The sequence below is a fragment of the Urocampus carinirostris genome, chromosome 7 (assembly GCF_059441175.1).
Source record: "Urocampus carinirostris isolate Australia breed hairy pipefish chromosome 7, RoL_Ucar_1.0, whole genome shotgun sequence".
NCBI classification, from domain to species: Eukaryota; Metazoa; Chordata; class Actinopteri; order Syngnathiformes; family Syngnathidae; genus Urocampus; species Urocampus carinirostris.
In genome coordinates, this window is record NC_142355.1 from 5,346,405 (window position 1) to 5,367,565 (window position 21,161).

General features: G+C 39.9%; 1 protein-coding gene across 1 annotated transcript in view; it reads left to right on the top strand.

Moving 5' to 3' along the window:
- LOC148362163 (anoctamin-1-like) overlaps positions 1 to 21,161 on the top strand; it is an 82,095-nt gene that overhangs the window by 48,740 nt on the left and 12,194 nt on the right. The window contains exons 14-22 of the mRNA XM_088340211.1: positions 1,080 to 1,148; positions 2,890 to 3,091; positions 5,909 to 6,020; positions 8,914 to 8,971; positions 11,234 to 11,334; positions 12,674 to 12,816; positions 15,884 to 16,036; positions 18,372 to 18,424; positions 20,656 to 20,840. Of these exons, the coding sequence (XP_088196337.1) occupies positions 1,080 to 1,148; positions 2,890 to 3,091; positions 5,909 to 6,020; positions 8,914 to 8,971; positions 11,234 to 11,334; positions 12,674 to 12,816; positions 15,884 to 16,036; positions 18,372 to 18,424; positions 20,656 to 20,840 (1,076 nt within the window). The remainder of the gene's footprint in view (positions 1 to 1,079; positions 1,149 to 2,889; positions 3,092 to 5,908; positions 6,021 to 8,913; positions 8,972 to 11,233; positions 11,335 to 12,673; positions 12,817 to 15,883; positions 16,037 to 18,371; positions 18,425 to 20,655; positions 20,841 to 21,161) is intronic.

Below are 21,161 nucleotides of genomic sequence, written 5' to 3' on the forward strand. Positions count from 1 at the left end.
AAACAGGCGTAGTCAGGTTCGGAAACGGGCCGAAAAAAACGGGAATCAGGCAGGAAACAGGTTTTAACAGGGACGAAGTCGGACGGGAACGCTCACTGAGTGAAACACAACAGTTCGCAACAATCTGACAAAGTTTCAACTGAAGTCGGGGCTTGAGAAGGGTGTGGCCACCAATCAGCTTGTCCGGGCTGTTGGCGCCAATAAAGCTGCCACAGGTGTTCCAAATAGGCCATTATGACATCACGTTGCTGTAGGTCAGGGAAAGACCGGTCCAATTGGTCCATTCAGAGCAGTTTAGACTGAATATGCACGAATCCAGGTAGATTTAAAACTGTATCCCTGATATTTAATCTAATTTGAAGTTCATTGTAAACAAAAGGGCCATCCAGATACAATCTGGAGGTGCTTGAATACAGATTTGGGCTTGCAGTATGAATGTGGACCTAATGGCACCATTAAAACTTAAATATATGCAGGGTTGGGTAGGGTTACTTTAACTTGATTACTTTCAATGACTTTTGGATTACTCCAATACCAAATATGCTAATAAAAGACAAAAGGAACTGAATATGAATAAAATGATGACTCACAACACGTGGAAAGCTTTCTCTCCTGGATTTGCTCTCCGGCAAAACTAACATCAAATGCGACGGAAACAAAATGAAAATAAATCCAAACAGCTTGCCAACATCATTTTTGCCGTTCCATGTATTCCGTTTCTCCCAAAGCCTGCACAAAATGTTGTCATTTTATTCATATTTAGTTTCTTTTGTCTTTTATTAGCATATTTGGTATTGGAGTAATCCAAAAGTAATTGAAAGTAATCAAGTTAAAGTAACCCTACCCAACCCTGTGTGAATGTGAGATTAAATAACCATTTTATAGCAATAATTAGCTTTTGCTGTTCGAATTTTTACTAACAAAAGATATCTCCCCCTCCACCCCCTTTGTGTCTTTCTTGGTGTATTTTTTTCACAGGAATCACTTAAGGTTTGGATATTGTATCTTTTCTTCTTTTTTACCAGATGCTGTCCGCCTCACTATATGTGTGCATTTATAATAAGTTTTGTCTTCCTCAGATGGAAAAGGTGACATGTCGAGATCGCCTTTCTGCCTACATGATAAATATTGTCACAATGTTGTTAATGGTAAGTCGCTACTAACATTGGGGTTGTTATTGCTTGTAATATGAAAACTGTCACGATCAATGTTCCCTCTAAACTGCGCACGTGCGCAAACGCGCACTGCCCGCACATTCTCAGCGCACAAGAAAATCTGTCCAGCGCAATGTTCCATCTAAGCTGCGTGCGTGCGCAATTGTGCATTACCCAGAGCTTTTCCACGCAGAAGAAAATCTAGCCAGCTCATAAAAATCAGGGCTCGAAATTGCTAATTAAGAAGCGAATTAAGTCAAAGTAACAGTGCGTGAAGGTAAAAATACACGGGTTTCCCTGACGTTGTGTTCTAAATGCGGTATTTTGAAGTCAAGGTCGAAGTAGAACGACGTTGAGTAGAGTCAGTAGAAGTTTTCGAGAACCGGCTTCTTCGGCTCAGCTCACTAAAAAGAATCGGCTCTTTCGGGTCCTAAACGTCTCTTCAGGTTGTTTTTGCTTCTTTCATCCCTATATGACCAAATATTATGTAGAATGATGCACAAAATGACTTAAGAACCGGCTTCTTTGGCTCAGCTCACTAAAAAGAACCGGGTCCTAAACGTCTCTTCAGGTTGTTTTTGCTTCTTTCATCCCTATGATCAAATATTATGTAAAAAATTATGCACAAAATGATTTAAAGGTAGGGGGAATAGAACAAAAAAGAAAAAGATACTGAAATGAAAAAGTAGTGAAAAGCTGAGAAAAAAAGAAACAAAAAAGAAGGAAAAATTCAGAAAAAGCCAGAAAAAAAGAAAAGAAAGAAACAAAGGAAAAAAAGTAACAGCTCGGGAAAAATAAACACAATGAGATTTTTTTTAAAGGAATTTAAAAAAATAGAAAAAAACAGGTAAAAAGAAGGCAGCACGGCGGCGCAGTGGTTAGCGCATGTGCGGCACAGTTCATGTCTTGGGAACCTGCGTGGGTTCAAATCCAGCTCCAGACTTCCTGTGCGGAGTTTGTATGTTCTCCCCGTGCTTGCGTGGGTTTCCTCCGGGCACTCTGGTTTCCTCCCACGTTCCAAAAACATGCATTTCAGGTGAATTGGCCGGTCCAAATTGTCCCTAGGTGTGGATGAGCGAGTGAGTTGTCTGTCCCTGTGTGCCCTGCGATTGGCTGGCAACCAGTTCAGGGTGTCCCCTGCCCACTGCCCGATGATTGCTGGGATGGGCTCCAGCACCCCCCGCGACCCTACTGAGGATAAGCGGTGTAGCTAATGAGATGAGATGAGATGAGATGAGGTAAAAAGAAGAAAAAGTTTGTGTTGCAAATCATTTCCAATTATACCAAGTCAATCTTGCTGCCAACATTGTACTTCCACTAAAAAAATGTGATTAAATACAGTTGTGTATCGTGCAACCGACTAAATAAGCCCCCAAAAATGTTAGTATTATGCGACAAAAGATACCAGGAAAAAAAAGAAATGGTAATCTTTTGAAAGAATTGTTGTGAAAACAAATGACGTTTGTAGGCCGTACGACCTTTGCGATAATACATGAGTCAATTCATTCAAAAGTGAAAACATTTTTTTGCATTGCCGGAAACTCAGCAAAATGTATCGTGATGTCAAGTTTTGGACATGTTTGATAACGACTTAGTTGCCACACTTGGGATTGCTGTTGCTCACTGTTGTCTCAAGCGTTGCTCACCGATTTTGTGTGAACGCTCAGACCTGTGGAAAATTAGAGGGAACATTGATACATAATATTGTTGTAACTGAGCGATTTTGTGTTGTCAGATCGGCGTCACATTTGCCATTGTATTTGGTGTGATCATATACCGGATATCCACAAAAGCTGCTCTTCATATGAGTTCCAGTCCAGTCACACGGAACTATGTACAACTTACTGTTAAAACAACAGCAGCCATCATCAACCTAGTGGTCATCCTTATATTGGATGAGGTGTATGGAGCTGTCGCGCAATGGCTTACTGTTTTAGGTAAGGGCTATGAAAAATATGTTCCATTTGAAGCCCCAGTGTGTAATATTTGACCACTAGATGGAACTGTTGTCCAATGCGTCTACGCCAGGGGTAGGGAACCTATGGCTCGGGAGCCATGTATGGCTCTTTTCATGAGTACGTATGGTTCCGAAATAAAATGTAACTATTGCACATCTCTCTGTGACGTTTCAAAGTCAAGTGATTTCATTCCAATTTTGGTCCATATAAAAGCTGAAGCAACTTAATGCAGAAGTTTGCTAAGAAACCATTTAAACTGATAGATAAAAACGCTGGCAAACGACTTTGATTGGGTGAGCAGTACAGGTGGGCGGATCCCTGCACACAGCGCAAGGCACTTCCTTCTCTCTCTCTCTCGCTCAGTGCAGTCCAAACCTAAAGTGAATATGACCCTATGCTTATCGTTTGCAGTCATTTGTGACATTTTTACAAAAGAACTTTGCATGCACATTGTTTTGAAACCGTTATTAAGGACAAATTTCATGGAAAAAAATTGCCTCAACACTCTTAACTGAAGGTGGATGACAAATTGTAAATGGCATATTTTCATTGATTTGGGACACATGATTTGACATTGTTATCATTTCATGCATTTGATTAAATCATCAAATGACACACAGTGAAATAAAAATGTGCTGAAGAATAAGCTTTTGTCTAGAGAGCGGGTTGTCATTTTTCAGCACAACAGCGGCCCCACGCCCTATCATGTGGTGCGCCCTGTGTCGTGTTAAATACAGAAATAAAACCAGCTACTGAGAGTGCACCTTTTACCACGGTGCACCCTATGGTTGTGAAAATACGGTGTGTAAAATAGTGAGTGTGGTTAGGTGGCACTGAAGATGTTTAATGTCTACCATTGAAAAATGTATCGGAAAAGTTAAATAATTACAGTTAAATTTTAGGTAAAGTATAATCTTGTCAAACGAAAAAAAATAATCCCCTACATTTTAGGTATACATTTTGCAACAAGTTGGAGTTTAAAAGGAGTAAATTCGATATCATATGTGACAGTTGTCAGATATTAAAATAACTTATGAAGAAATAATAAATGATATGTAAAATAATAAAAAAGAATACAAACCACAAATGCTGTTTTATTTGTGTGTTGAGTTTTTTGTTTTCACACCTAATATTGAATAAAGGAGTAACTAAATCTTCACTCTCACACAATTATTCATAGTGAAGATTATATTCTTAGTTCAATAAAAATATGCTACGTTGGATGAATGGTTAGCACGTCTGCCACACAATTCAGAGATTTTCCCAACCTGGTTCTGGATTATGGCTTGCATCAGGTCCAGGTGCCTCAGGTCCAGGTGCCTATGGCTCAGAAGGCATCCAGGCTCCTTCTTTTCTCTCAAGAACAGGAAAATATAGTATGAGGTGAACAACTAGGTTCAAACACACCGAGGTTGCAGATCTTATCTTGGACAGAGCATTCCATAGCACCGCCGCCCGAATGGAGAACCGTTCGACCATTGATTCGGTTAAGGGTCTCCAATCTTTTTTAAGCTCAGAGCTACTTTTTGTTACTAATTAGTGCAACGCACTGTCCGTTTGATTAGCATTTCTAAAATAACAACTTATCATGTCATTTCTGGGTTTGACATTGGAAGTCGCGTTCAATAGACTCAGTCAACCCCGAAAAGAAAATCGAATATGAGAAAATCACAATGACTCGGCACTGGTGAGCAATTTGCGAACCGACCACATGCTACACCACAGGTAGCTGGTGCCTGCGGACACCACCTTGGAGACCCCTGGTTTAGGGTTCCTTTCAGACAGGACACACGGTGTTAGATACCGTAATATAAGCTCTGAGCCATTTGATTTTACTTGTGGTGTTCCGCAGAGCTCAGTACTTCTCCTCCTTTTTTTCAGTGTTTATATACTTCTGCTTGGTGATATTATTCGCAAGTATAATGTTAGTTGCCAATACTTTGCAAAATTTCAACTGCATCTGCCATTGGAGGCTCTGTTAGGTTGAAAGTAGTGCTTTTTAAAAAAAAATTAAACAAAGAAAAATTAACTTTTTTCTTGATTCGCCCATGATCCATGGCCATACTGTAGTCTCCTGAGAACCTTTCTTTTATATGCAAGTGTCATAAATAAAAATCACTCCCACTTAGTAGTTGAAAGAAAACAAATTGAAAATAAATGGCTCCAACAATTACCAATAATCTTTGTCAGATCAAATATTTAAGCGTGTTTAATAGATTGGTTGTTGTAAATCGAATTTCAGGCACTGTTGTGACCTACACAGTACACATATCATGTTGCCTCATCACTCATTGATTGAAATTTAGGTAACACTGTTGCCAACTGTTCACTCTGCTAGCCTCTGGGAAGAGGTACTGCAGTGTGCGGTTTTTGGGTTTTTTTTTGTCCTTGCACTACTGGCAGTTCTCTTATACTTAGCCACTCCTTTGCACATCTGTTCTCCTCTGCACTATCGTACTCCAGTGTTATTGTTATTGTATAGTGACTTGTTTACCTGACTGCCCATTTTGCACATCTGGTTAGCTGTTCCTCTTGCACTCTTTGCACTACTGTATAATACTATGCATAGCTATAATTATTTAGTATATTATTAGTACTTCAATACTCCAACTCAATACAACATTTTATTTATATCTGTACATTCAAGGACACTGTGCCGGTCAAATGTATCGACATTTCGTTCTGTATACACGTGTACAAGATATTTTGTTTTAAATAAAGTATATCTGAATCTGAATCGGAATTGAGTGAAGGAAATGGAGCCCTTGCAAAACGTCTCTTTTCTTCTGTTTTTAGAAGTCCCAAAAACAGACAAGAATTTTGAGGAGCGACTCATATTCAAAACCTTCATTCTGAAGTTTGTCAATGCTTTTACACCAATTATCTACATTGCTTTTTTCAGAGGACGGTGAGTTATTTCTCAATCTATCATGCTTTCATTTATTTCGATTAAAATCGCTGAAGTTTGTTTTGTTTCCATAATGCTTTAACGTTTGACCAGGGTTGGGTAGGGTTACTTTAACTTGATTACTTTCAATTACTTTTGGATTACTCCAATACCAAATATGCTAATAAAAGACAAAAGAAACTAAATATGAATAAAATGACTAAATTTTGTGCAGGCTTGGGGAGTAACGGAATACATGGAAGGGCAAAAATGATGTTGGCAAGCTGTTTGGATTGATTTTCATTTTCTTTCTGTGGCATTTTATGTTAGTTTTGCCGGAGATCAAAGAGATCAAAGCCAGGAGAGAAAGCTTACCACGTGTTGTGAGTCATAATTTTATTTATATTTAGTTAGTCTTTTATTGGCATATTTGGTATTGGAGTCATCCAAAAGTAATTGAAAGTATTCAAGTTAAAGTACCTACCCAACCCTGTGTTTGACATCAAGCATTTCGCAGCTCTGTATTCTTCTTTTTAAACTGTCTATGTCAAAGTCAAGGCCCGTGGCCCGGATGTGGCCCGCAAGAATCTTTTCTATGCCCCTTGATCTATTGTATCATACACTAAAATCGTTGAGTATTTTCTTTAGTGTGCGTTACTTCTGCTTGAAGAAATTGTTGTCTTTTGCGGTCCCTTCTCAAGGTTTCTTCATTTTGCTCATGTTGAGGTTTTTGAGTTTTTCCTTGCCCCCATGTTGGTTCCAGATCAGGGGATGGTGTAATAATAGTCTGAAAAAATAGTCTCTGTAATAACCTGTGCAGCCCTTTGAGACTCTTTGTAATTAAGGGCTATACAAATAAAAATTACTTGACATGACTTGACTTTTGATGATACATTTTTGCACTTTATTGTATTGTATTTCAATCCAATTATATTTTTAAGGATTATTACAGTTGATTGAATTAAAACAATTTCTTTTTTTAATTTAGCCCGCGTTTGCTAAAATAGAAATTGTAGCGTACTGATGGTGCCTGAAAAATATTGGCTACCTTTATTTAATGTTCATCAAATGGGGATTTTTATATCAAGGAAATTTGTCTCATATAACTTTTGAAATTTAAAGGTTGCTCACTTAGTTATAAGATAGTATTGCTTTATTTATCTGATCCTATTGAAGTATATTTGTGAGGTTTTCAAAAGTTTCAATTAGTTTCACTAGACCTCTTGCAGCAATTTAAATGTTTTCAAGATTCAGTTACAGTGGGACCTCGGTTATCGCGGTTAATGGGGACCAAAACCACTCGCAATACAGTGGGACCTCGGTTATCGCGGTTAATGGGGACCAAAACCACTCGCAAAAAGTGAAAATCTGCGAAGTAGCGACGCCCCTTCCCAAAAAAAAAACCTTTGCAGTACACCCCCCCCTGTATACAGTACAATACAGTACACCATATGGAATACGTTTAGAGAGAGAGATTCTTGTAAAACAATCAAACAATAAAACAAAATTTAACTTACCTTTTCCAATAAGGTCTTTTAACCTCGGCTGAGGTTTGCATCCAGGCTGATTTTCTTCGCCCTACAATCGTGGATTTAAATAACCAGTGCGTTTTCCATTCGCACCATGGTCTTATTCTGGGTGTTTACAACCCTTTTGGCATCTTTCGTGAAAGATATTGCAGCAGTTTTGCAGATGTTCTTCTCTTCCTTCTTTATGTACCGTACCGTGGATTTATTCAGGCCATATTGTCGAGCTACGCTCGCGTAGCTACAGTATTTCCTGCTTTCAACTTGTCCAATAAACTCACTTTTTCATTAATCGGTAACATATTTCGCTTTTTCTTCGGTTCACTAGATACACCAAGGGATAAAAAGCATTTGGGAGGAATCACAAAGGGTTTCAAAAAACTAAAAAATTGACTGTGACAAAAAGGCTAACTAACTGCGAGCTATGGCGAGAAGCGTACAGTACTGTACTGTTAACGAGGTAAGCGTGGTCTACTGTAGTGAATGGGCCAATGGGAGTCGAGTATTCAGCGAGTGCTGGCCAATGAGCTAGCGTTTATGGCCGTGACGCTTAGCGTATGTGTGCATTTCTTTGTGTTTTAAAATTTTGTAAAATGATGCGATTACGAATTCTAATTGAATATTTTGTTTTAAAATGTTGTAAAATAATGTAATTTCTAATTTCAATGTAATATTTTTCATTATTATTATATATTTTTTTTTAAATTGATATTATTTTTATTTCTCATCTCGGCACAGTGGTTAGCGCATGTGCGGCACAGTACATGTCATGGGAACCTCCTGCGTGGGTTCGAATCCAGCTCCAGACTTCCTGTGCGGAGTTTGTATGTTCTCCCCGTGCTTGCGTGGGTTTCCTCCGGGCACTCCGGTTTCCTCCCACATTCCAAAGACATGCATTTCAGGTGGATTGGCCGGTCCAAATTGTCCTTAGGTGTGAATGAGCAAGCGAGTTGTCTGTCCCTGTGTGCCCTGTGATTGGCTAGCAACCAATCCAGGGTGTCCCCTGCCCACTGCCCGATGATTGCTGGGATGGGCTCCAGCACCCCCGCGACCCTACTGAGGATAAGCGGTGCAGCTGATGAGATGAGATTATTTTTATTTATCTATTTTTTTTCAACTATTACAGGCCGCGAAGCTCTGAAGCCGCGAACGTCGAAGCGCGAAGTAGCGAGGTCCCACTGTAGTCTGTCCCTCCGCTTGCAGCCAAATTTTGTTATCCGGCCCTCCGTCCATTTGACTTTGACACCCCTGCTTTTATCACAAACCTGATTCATTAGAAACTGTGCAGAAAATTGAATAAGAATCATGCTAAAATAATCCCCATGTATGTAACAAGGTCAACCTTTAAAACCCTGCTTTCCTCTTTGTTCCCTGTCATTGATTTTCAGGTTAGTAGGGCGACCAGGCAACTATTTGTATGTGTTTGAGTCCTACAGAATGGAAGAGGTAAGGGTTTCAATGTCGTTCTGTAATACAGTGATCCCAAACCTTTTCTGTACCACAAACCGGTTCAATGTATGACAATATTTTTACGGCTTGGCCATTTTTCGAAAATAATCAAGGTAACGGAATACATATATATTACTTGATCCAAATTGAAAAAAAATTGTAACTGTATTCCATTACTGAAAGAAACGACGTTACCAAATTCCAAGGATATTCCGTTAAAATAAGGATTACTTTGTTCAGGAATGCAATTGAAACTATATTTCATGTATGTAAAATGCGATTGACGATTTGTGTCATAATTTCAATCACTGACACAGTGTTCTCGTTTGCCCGCGTCCCTGTGTCCTACATGCATCATTTTTGCTGGGGACGCATAGGCTCAAATCAACGTGCGTCCCCGGGACGCAACTTTTTTGACACAAAATTGTCATTATTACCCGATTACATATTTTTAGACAAAGATTTACCGCACTCCAAACTTTTTGTCAGGCAGATCCGCCATTGTTGTTTTGGTCTCACGGTTCGAGTTTTCGTCTACACGCCGATCTCGAGTTGTGCAGTGAAAAGTCCTTCTTTTTTCAGAGAACCGGCTTTTTCGGCTCAACTCATTCAAGAGAGCCGGCTCTCAAACAGCTCACTTGCTTTGACGGATTATATTACGAATGATGATGTTGTATAAAGAAGTTAAGAAAAAAAGGAAGTATAAAAGGAGAAAATAAAAAAAAAACAGGTTTGTGGTTATCCCTTTAATCAGTATATTACCAACAATCATTTGATGCAAAAAATGAATTCATAATTTGATGATTAAAACTGAATGAATATATAGATTTTATTATATTATTTGTCACTGATTTACAATTTCAACCTCGATAACACTAAATTTTGGGGACCCATAGATCTCTGTTGGGACCCATAGATTTTTGAGCATGCGAGTCCCCGGGACCCATCAATTTCCAGAGGAAAAATGAACACTGCTGACGGAGAGATTAGGTTTACACACACGCTACGTGAGCTGTTTCTGTTATGCGCAGATTGTACAGACCGGCACCTTACCACCACCAATGCATGTTTGTCAGAGTGTGTTGCAGGTCAAAGCAGGTTTCCTTTTGTCTGTATTTTATTTCTTTCATCAATGTAGCACTCATTTTGTTGAATTCGCATGAGTTGCTAACGTGCACAGGCAGCAAATTTGCTCGCTAGTGATGCGTTCATGGACATTTAATAAATTTGATAGATTATCTTCTTTTTGCATTTTGCAGTTAATTGTTGTTCAAAATCAACTATTCGATCAGTGTATTGTTACGTTGTGGAAACAATTAACTTGGCCTTGTAATTCTCAATATTGGACTTTCAAGAGGTTTGCCTTCCCTACTTCAACCAAATCAAAAATTGATTAGTGTGTTTAAAAAAAGATTAGGTTCTCTATGTCTTCTTATTGTAAACTAAATCAGAGCACATCATGTTTGCCGTGCTTAATAAACTGGACTACTTGGTTAAATGTAAGTACAAGCAACTACTTAGCCTGTGTTTCCTCCAATTATTTTTCAAGGTTACATTGTTCGTTTCTATCAAAAACAATTTAGTAATTTTGTTTTTACAGTTTTTGTATTTTATTAGCATATTTCGTATTGGAGTAGGGCAGCACGGCAGCACAGTGGTTAGCGCGTGTGCGGCACAGTTCTGAGGTCATGAGATCGAACCTTCCTGTGTGGAGTTTGCATGTTCTCCCCGTGCTTGCATGGGTTTCCTCCGGGAACTCCGGTTTCCTTCCACATTCCAAAAACATGCATGTCAGGCCGGTCTAAATTGTCCCTAGGTGTGCATGAGCGAGTGAGTTGTTTGTCCCTGTGTGCCCTGCGATTGGCTGGCAACCAGTTCAGGGTGTCCCCTGCCCACTGTCCAAAGATAGCTGGGATGGGCTCTAGTACCCCCGCGGCCCTACTGAGGATAAGCGGTGCAGATAATGGAAGGATGGATTAGCTAGGTTCCCAAGACCGCTCATTTTCTTATCATTTGATCCTTGCTATTGATTGTGTTACAATTTAAAACATGTAATTTTTATTTTATTTTATGTTGAAATATATCTTCACCATTACCTCACAATCTGTCTCACGCTTTGAGTTCCTTGAGCTGATAAATATCTGCACACAGCACTTGGAGAAAAAAGACATCTGTGCTTCATGATAATAGGGATGTTTTAGAATTGATACAAAAGTACAATTCCTCTGCTGTTTAACAATGTTTTTTCCGAAATCACAGTGTACTCATGGCGGCTGTTTGATGGAGTTGTGTATTCAGCTGAGTATCACCATGTTGGGGAAGCAGCTAATTCAGAACAACCTTTTTGAGATTGGAATACCGTAAGTTTTTTTGCAAAAATTGTTTTACTTGAAAGACAAAAAAACGATATGCTCTCTTCTTTAACTCTTTGGACGCACTAACACTATGCTAACACATTGCTCCACCCTTGAACCACTTGCTGCTAAAGTCAGGATATTATAGGTGGCGTGAGCCCAATCCACTTCTCAACAACGATATAACTCCCAAAGATTGGAGGGTTATAGGGCAGGGGTCTCAAACCTGCAGTTTCTGGGCCAAAAGTGTCCAGTGGCCCTCACCTCAAAATCGTTGTTTAATGTTCTTGTAGCAAAACGTTAGTTATACCTCCGTTGTGTTTAAAACGCAGTACAGTAATCCCTCGGTTATCGCAGTTAATGGGGACCGAGACCACCCGCAAAAACTGAAAATCCGGTATTGGTATTGGAGTAATCCAAAAGTAATTGAAAGTAATCCAGTTAAAGTAACTCTACCCAACCCTGCATAGCGGTTACTATTAGACCCTTTCATCATTTGTTGAAATGTAACAAGCATGTTTGTACAAATATAATGTCAATCACAAGTACGGTTGGGTAGGGTTACTTTAACTGGATTACTTTCAATTACTTTTGGATTACTCCAATACCAAATATGCTAATAAAAGACAAAAGAAACTCAATATGAATAAAATCACTAAATTTTGTGCAGGCTTGGGGAGTAACGGAATACACGACAAAAATGATGTTGGCAAGCTGTTTGGATTTATCTTCATTTTGTTTCTGTCGCATTTGATGTTAGTTTAGCCGGAGATCAAAGAGATCAAAGCCAGGAGAGAAAGCTTACCACGTGTTGTGAGTCATAATTTTATTCATATTTAGTTTCTTTTGTCTTTTATTAGCATATTTGGTATTGGAGTAATCCAAAAGTAATTGAAAGTAATCCACTTAAAGTAACCCTACCCAACCCTGATCATAAGAGAGCACTTGAAATCCATTCTATGTTGAAAGGCAGAACACTTACCGAACGCAGTATCATTTAATTGCATTTCCAATTTTATCCACTGCATTATGCAGGATGTAAGGCACAAGATTGTAAGGTACACTTTCAAATTTCTGGCCAATTTGGGGTTCAAAGGTACACTTTATAGTCCGGATTATGCGGTATTTCGTATGTAAAGCAATCACTGTATTTATGTCTTTGAAAATATGTGTTAAGCATAAGGCTGAAGTTGTTTGGGTGAGCCCAACATAACTTAGAACGAATATATGCTCTTGGTGTCAACTTCAGAATGTACAGTTTATCACGATTAGATCACTCGTTTTTTTTCATTTCCTGGTGACGGAAACATTTGAAATGATCTTTTTGTGTATGTACATTCCTCAGGAAGTTAAAAAAGCTTATTCGCTACAGCCAGTCAAAGCAAGGCTCCTTTCAAGAAGAAGAGATGCAGAAGAAGCTGCAAAGATATGAAACGGACCACTTCTTAGAGCCATTCTCAGGGTTAACACCTGAGTATATGGAAATGAGTAAGTTGCAAATGTTAATGTTTTTTTCTTTATTTATACATACATATGTTAACACAAATGGCCATAATGATCCTTATGCACACCTCGAGAGAAATACAGTACCGTATTTTCCGCACCGTGTTATAAGGCGCACCTTCAATGAATGATATATTTTAAAACTTTTTCCATACATAAGGCGCACCGCATTATAAGGCGCTACAGTAGAGGCTGTAGTTACGTTATGCAACCATTAGATGGTGCCGCGCTAAAGGGAATGTCAACAAAACAGTCAGATAGGTCAGTCAAACTTTATTAATAGATAACAAACAAGCTTTCCACAACTCCATTCACTCCCAAAATGAATAAACAGCCGTTTTATTATTTTCTCTGAGGTAAAGAATTTTCGTGACACATCTCTAACATCTTTAACAACAGCAAGGCATAACATTTTACTTTTCCTCCATTTAGTCAACACGCAAAAAAACCGTCTGATACTGTTATGGTAAATTAAACGTTATTGCAATCGCAATATAGTGACACTCGTAATGTGCAAAAACAATAACAATAAAGCAATAACATAATAACTGTAAAATGTAAAACGTAAACACACAAAAGAAAAACATAAAGCTCACTCTATCAGCTCCTCATCTACGAATCCCTCAAATTCTTCTTCTGCAGTGTTCGAATTGACCATCTCAGTGAATGGGCCATCCAACACGTCCGGCTCCGTCTCATCAAGGTCGTCATTAATCGAGTCAGTGTCGCTGTTGTTGTCTGGCTGTTCGGGGACAATTCAACAACCCACTGTTCAAGTGTGTCCTCTAACTGTGGCCATCTCGCTTTATTGCCACGGAAACTTTGTTTAGTCTTCTTTACTTGGCGCAGCTCATTCTCATGCTTCCTCCACTTCCGCACCATCGATTCATTAATGTTACTCTCTTGCTGCTGCTCTATTTCCGTGTTCTAATGCGTGACTGATCGCCTTGAGTTTAAACTCTGCGTTGTAAGCGTGTCTCTTAATAGGAGCCATTTCAGGGTCTGCTTACTGTAAGTTGCGAGACCTGTCGCGGCTCAATATTGATCCATATATAAGGCGCACCGGATTATAAGATGCATAGTCAGCTTAAAAAAAAACAAAAAAACAAAAATTTTAGGTGGGCCTTATAGTGCGGAAAATACGGTATATGCAGTTCAATATACAGCCCCCTATCAACGATTGCAATGTTGCAGCTTGAGCAGGAAAGCCAGGACCACTCTTTCCTAAAATTTACTTAAAGAAGCTCCTCTGACAGGATCTCAAAATGTCAGTTCAGGTAAGGAACAATATTTCTCTGGTGTGTCTAAAGTCACTATTGGGGCCTCCTGCTGGATGTGCAGTGAGTAAAACACCGGGAAGGTCACAATGAATACATTTCCACGCTTCGTCTACACCACGGGTGTCAGACTCACGGCCCGCGGGCCACATCCGGCCCGGCGTACAATTATATCTGGCCCGTGAAATCCTTTTATATACATCTACTATAATGGCCCGGGTCTGTGAAACCCTGATAACTTTCAAATTATACTCGGATACTAAAAACCACAATGGCCGAGAAAATTATGTTAACTGACATTGCCGGTAAATCCGTGCGTGTTATTTGTGAAGATTTTGTTGCCTTAATTAAGGAATTTAATGTAAAACGGCACTACAAGACAAAACTTCAGAGTAAGCTGAAAAACCTTGAATCCAGAGAAAAGATACAGAAAGTCGAAGATTTAAAGAAGAATATGAAGATGTTTTTTCAATAAAGCAAATTCCCAAAGTGAAAAGCACAAATTTTATTTATGTTTTCCATTTTTTCATATTTTCATTTTTATACATTTGACAGGAGATATTTTTATGGAGAGCAACGCTTTTTAATTCATTTCATGTTTAAGTTTGTTTATTCTGGAATAATATTCCTGACTGTTTTAAATTCTCATCTCATTAGCTGCACTGCTTATCCTCTGTAGGGTTGCGGGGGTGCTGGAGCCCATCCCAGCAATCATCGGGCAGTGGGCAGGGGACACCCTGAACTGGTTGCCAGCCAATCGCAGGGCACACGGGGACAGACAACTCACTCGCTCATTCACACCTAGGGACAATTTGGACCGGCCAATTCACCTGAAATGCATGTTTTTGGAATGTGGGAGGAAACTGGAGTGCCCGGAGGAAACCCACGCAAGCACGGGGAGAACATACAAACTCCGCACAGGAAGTCTGGATCTGGATTTGAACCCCTGCAGGAGGTTCCCATGACTTGAACTGTGCCGTACATGCGCTAACCACTGCGCCGCCGTGCTGCCCTGTTCTCATCTCATCTCATTAGCCGTACCGCTTATCCTCATTAGGGTCGCGGGGGGGGCTGGAGCCCATCCCAGCCATCTTCGGGCAGTGGGCAGGGGACACCCTGAACTGGTTGCCAGCCAATCGCAGGGCACACGGGGACAGACAACTCATTCGCTCATTCACACCTAGGGACCATCTGGACCGGCCAATTCACATGAAATGCATGTTTTTGAAATGTGGGAGGAAACCGGAGTGCCCGGAGGAAACCCACGCAAGCACGGGGAGAACATACAAACTCCGCACAGGAAATCTGGAGCTGGATTTGAACCCCCGCAGGAGGTTCCCATGACTTGAACTGTGCCGTACATGCGCTAACCACTGCCCCGCCGTGCTGCCCTGTTTTAAATTCATATTTATTTATTTATTTTCTAATAAAAGGAAAGTGTATTTAATAAATATTCATCCTGTTCGGCCCACGACCAAAGGTGTGGTATATATATATATATATATATATATATATATATATATATACACACACGAGATAAAAATTAGAGAAAAATGTACAAACAATTGAATAATTCTATTTTTTTCAGTGCAGTTTAAGGTTTTGTCATGTGTATATGACACCTTTTCACGAAAAAGGATAGACCATTTGTTTCAACCACCAAAAAAAAACACTAATTTGTAGTATAAATCATTGTTATACAACAACACAGCCATCAAAAATATAACACGAATGAATCTTGTGTTAATGTATTTCATGTTTTTGTTGTTTCCCAGTAATCCAGTTTGGTTTTGTCACGTTATTTGTGGCGTCCTTTCCCTTGGCTCCATTGTTTGCTCTGCTCAACAACATTATTGAAATACGACTCGATGCAAAGAAGTTTGTGACTGAGTTGCAAAGACCAGTGGCAGCAAGAGCCAAAGACATTGGTGGGTAGCCCTTTATCTGTGTATCCATATACAGTGGAACCTCGGTTCTCGACCATAATTCGTTCCAGAACCCTGTTCGAAAACCGATTTGTTCGATCATGGAAATCGTTTTTCCCATTAAAAATAATGTAAATTGTTTTAATCCGTTCCAACACCCTGAATCTTTACCATGAACGTTTAACGTGAACATAAAGTTAACCCAGGCTAATCGCACGTTCGCGTTATCGTAATATTCCGTACGAAAGATTATGCTAACATGAACGTGTAAAAATAAAGAAATCAGGTCGTTTACAAGTCATTTAGCACCCGGGTCTCCACAACAAGTGGTGAGCGGTTTATTGGAAAGGGGGCTCAGTTCCAACACCCTGAAGGTTGGGCTCCGTTCCAACACCCACATAAAGCTAACCCAGGCTAATCCTACGTTCGCATTATCGTAATCTTATGAATAGGATTTCTTACCTTTGTGGTGGTCAGCAGAAGGCGCTCTCACACCTCCTTCATATTTGGCTATTTTTTCTTTCTTAAATGTAATAGTTGTACGCACTACTTTTCGTTTTTCACCTGTAGCAACTTTGCTGCTTGCACTGACTTTCTTCGGAGGCATAATTAGGGGCTAAAACACCCGTACGCCGCTCAGCATCGCACCCTAGCATACGCACTCACGCATTACTGGCGTTCGAAATCCGAATTTTGACCGAACAGCAAAGCGACAATTTCTCGAAATTTTTGGTCGGACACCGATTTGTTCGACCTGAGAGGCGTTCGAAAACCGAGGTTTCACTGTATCTATATGACTAATATCCTCTTGGTTTTTTTACCTCACTGTGAATGTGTGAAACTGGAGTGTCATGCCCAATTTCGTTGTCACAATATGTTAACCCATTTTGTAACAATGACAATAAAGGTATATTCTATTCTATTCTATTCTATTCTAACAATCATCATGGCAGAGGTCCAGAAAGTAAAGCACTCCAAAAAGTGTGGCTTAAACTACATGCGCTTCCGTTCAACTGAAAGCTAGTGCATATCTATGTCCGGATTTTTACTTCCTAGACCTCAATTTAGCCATACTCGTACTTTTTCTCCGCCTTTCCTTTCTTTGTTTCTTTTTTTTACATTCTGCCTGCCTATCTTTTTGCCTGCCTTTCTCTCACTTTGTTTCTGTGTTTATTTTTTTACTTACCCGTAAATTCTGGACTATAAGGCGCACCTGATTATAAGCCGCACCCACCGTAATTCATGAGGAAAACCGACTTTGTACATACACAAGCCGCACCAGTATATTAGCTACATGCGTTTGTTTTGATTGAACAATCTATTAAAGGGGGTATTTGGTATAGGTTTATTATTCTATAGCCTTAAGCAGCTATCCATTATCAGTCGATTCATGACACACTTCAAAGTTAATAGACTGAGATACTTGCTCCCAGCCAGGTAACTCAGTCAAGGTCCTAGCCAAAGCACTAAGAATCTAAGAGTCTAATTGCACCGTTCCCAGAGGTACTGCAATTCCAGGCCGTTACGTGGAGTGAACAGAGCAAGCTACTTATCATTTGATGCAGACCTGCAGAGTCGGGGTGCCCGTTGAAAGTAATCCAAGGATAAAAAGTGTATATTTACAAAGGTAAGGGTGGGAAAAATATATATCCACTATTGTCTCCCGCGTTCACAAACACTCACCTTTACCCGTCCCCAGTTCCCATCAGCCCCTTCTTTTTTATTTGCCCGTGAAAATCAGCATGTGTCTCACATAAATACAAATAAATACATTACAAAAATATACAGTTGCAAATACATATTATACATGGTTACACATATTTACAAAGAAAGACGGTACACCGAGAGAGTTTTCAAAGCTTTAATAATAATAATATAACTTTCATCCCAAACCGTTCCTTTGAAAGGTACCAACACGCTACTATTATTACGCTCGCAACGCATCAAACGCATCTGTTAAATAAGCATACCGTAATTGATAAATTCACCGTGTGCCGTCCTCATCTTCTTCCCTATAACTGTCGCTTTAAGAGGCGCCTTATCGCCATCTGAAAGAACCGTCGTCATATAGACAGTTTTTGCGTAAACTAAGAAGTTGAAGTCCTTGATGCACGTGCTCCGGATAATGGATAAGCCGCAGGGCTGAACATTTGGGAAAAAAGTAGCGGCTTATAGTCCGGAATTTACGGTATTTCTTTCCCTCCTTCTCTTTAATTCACTCTATCTGTCCTTTTTTTCTTTCTTCTTGCAACCAAAACAAAAAAATCTGTGGTAATGTTAACTTACTCTCAGAAATGAATTCAAGACTTAATTTTAAAATGTCTTTTACTCTATCAAGGTATATGGTACGACATTCTGAGGGGAATTGCCAAAGTGGCGGTGATAATCAATGTAAGTAAAAAGATTATTTGGCGGGGGTTCTATGACATGTACATGTTAATCAGTGTACTTCTCATCTCATTAGCTGTACCGCTTATCCTTATTACACATCCTCATTCACACCTAGACAGGGACAATTTGCATGTTTTTGGAATGTGGGAGGAAACCGGAGTGCCGGGAGGACACCCACGCAGACACGGGAAGAACATGCAAACTCCACACGGGAAGGCTGCGGTAGCTGTACTTGAACCCTGAACCTCTGCACCGTGGGGCCGCACGCTAACCACCCACCTCCCGGGCAGGGTTCAATACACAAGTGTCAGGCGGCAAAGCAACAGTTGTAGAACACCAGCGGCAACTATCATGATCCAAAAAGCAGACAGAAGTTCAGTGATCCAGTAAATCCAAGCAGCGAGGACAACAGTCCCAGAGGTCATCAGGCTGTACTCTTAATCCAGAACGTCAAACAATGGTTCAGTACAGTTGATAAACAAAGAGCTTAGACAAGTGCTTCGGACGTGACATGAAAGACAACATATTAGCACAGAGCCAAGGAGACAAATTGTTTAAGTAGCATCTAGGGCAGTGTTTCCCAAAGTGGGGTCCATGGGGAAAATAATTACAACTGAAAATATCCTTAACAGCTTTATTCGCCACATTGTTATAATCGTAATTATTAAAACCCCAATTAGATACTAACGTTTTATAAAAAATTTACATGTACCGTAAATTCCGGACTATAGAGCGCACCCGATTATAAGCCGCACCCACCACATTTTAAGAGGTAAACCGATGTTGTACATACACAAGCCGCACCTGTATATAAACCGCATGCACCCACATTTAAACATGTAACACAAACACAAAAGTAACCCAAACCCAACTTCAAGTCCCGCGATTGAAACTAAATGTCCTTCATTAAAGTCCACAGTCCAAAAATCACAGCCGGCAAAATGAACGGAAAATGATACCGGTACTTAAGGTTTGATGCAGACCTGCAGAGTCCGGGTCCCGTTGAAAGTAATCCAAGGAAAAAAGTGTATATTTCCAAAGGTAAGGGTGGGAAAAATATATCGGATGAACACATTTACTCACGCAACTCCTTTTTCTTTAACCAACGTTTTACCCCCTCTTCTTTCCTTGTCTGTCCCTCACTTTTAGCGGTCCCCACTTAAACTCGGCACCCCGCGTTTGTTCCGCCCCTCATTTTTCGTTCACACGTGCAAAACATACCAGAATAAGTGTCTAAAATAAATACAAATAAATACATTACAAAAATATACAGTTGCAAATACATATTAAACATGGGTTACACATATTTAAAAAGAAAGACGGTACACCGAGAGAGTTGTCAAAGCTTTAATAATAATAATGTAGCTTTGACAGGGCAGTTAATGGTAGCAACACTCGCCGTTAGAAAGATTACATAAATTGGCCGCATCACTGAATAAGCCGCAGGGTTGAAAGTTAGGGAAAAAAGGAGCGGCTTATAGTCCGGAATTTACGGTATACGAATGTGACCTTGTCTTTGTAAATTTTTCATTCATGCACTTCTAACTCGGACTTGTGTGAACCACAATGATTCATAGGCCATATTTCAAATGTAGTATTTTCCAAAGACAACACACGGCAGTAATTCAGGGGTGAAAGCGCTCGTCTTGGGATCAAGAGGTCGCAGGTTCGATTCCCGGCTCCTCCGTATTATATGTTGAACTGTCGTTAGGCAAGACACTGAATCCCGAATCCCCCCGATAAGCAAGTAGTTGCCTTGCATAGCTGATGCTGCTATCGGTATAAGAGTGTAGCTCAATGGGTTAGTGTGAAGTACATTGTAAAGCGCTTTCGGAGGTCTTGAAAAGCGCTATATAAATGCAGACCAAACAGTAAATGTGTTGTTTTTTCTCACCAGTTGTTTTTCTAAGATTGAGGGAAGGTAATACAATTTCCCTGCCTCAATTATATTAAATCTTGGAGCACTAAAACATATAATAGGCCGTACACAGGAAAATGTAATAATAAAGTTTACAATGGTTTCCAATTCATTTTGTGATAACAGATTAAATTTCAATCTTTGTTGATACCGCATGACCATATTGTCACTTAACAGTTTATTGTATTACATCCCGTTTCCACGAGTGCTATTTCCGGTTGCATTTTTTTTATTAATAGGTACTTTGGCTACTATCGTGTCCCAACTATTTGTATTGTATCTTTAACAATAGATCCTAACCTATGATTTGTAGGCATTTGTCATCTCCTTCACATCAGACTTCATCCCTCGAATGGTCTACCAGTACATGTACAGCCCCGATGGCACCATGCATGGATTTGTCAACCATACTCTCTCCTATTTCAATGTCAGCCATTTCCAGGCTGGGAAAGAGCCCATGGATCCATTGCATCTTGGCTATGTCGTTCAGATATGCAGGTAAGAACTTGACAACATAACTGGATTTTTAATTTAATTTGTATCAAAAGTTAAGATCCCCAGCCAGAAACAAGTAAGGCGTATGGAACAAAGCTAGAAATCTATTTATCCATCTACCTACCTACCTACCTACCTACCTACATTCCTTCCTTCCTTCCTTCCTTCCTACCTACCTACCTACCTACCTACCTACCTACCTACCTACCTACCTACCTACCTACCTACCTACCTACCTACCTACCTACCTTCCTTCCTACCTTCCTTCCTTCCTTCCTTCCTTCCTTCCTACCTACCTACCTACCTACCTACCTTCCTTCCTAC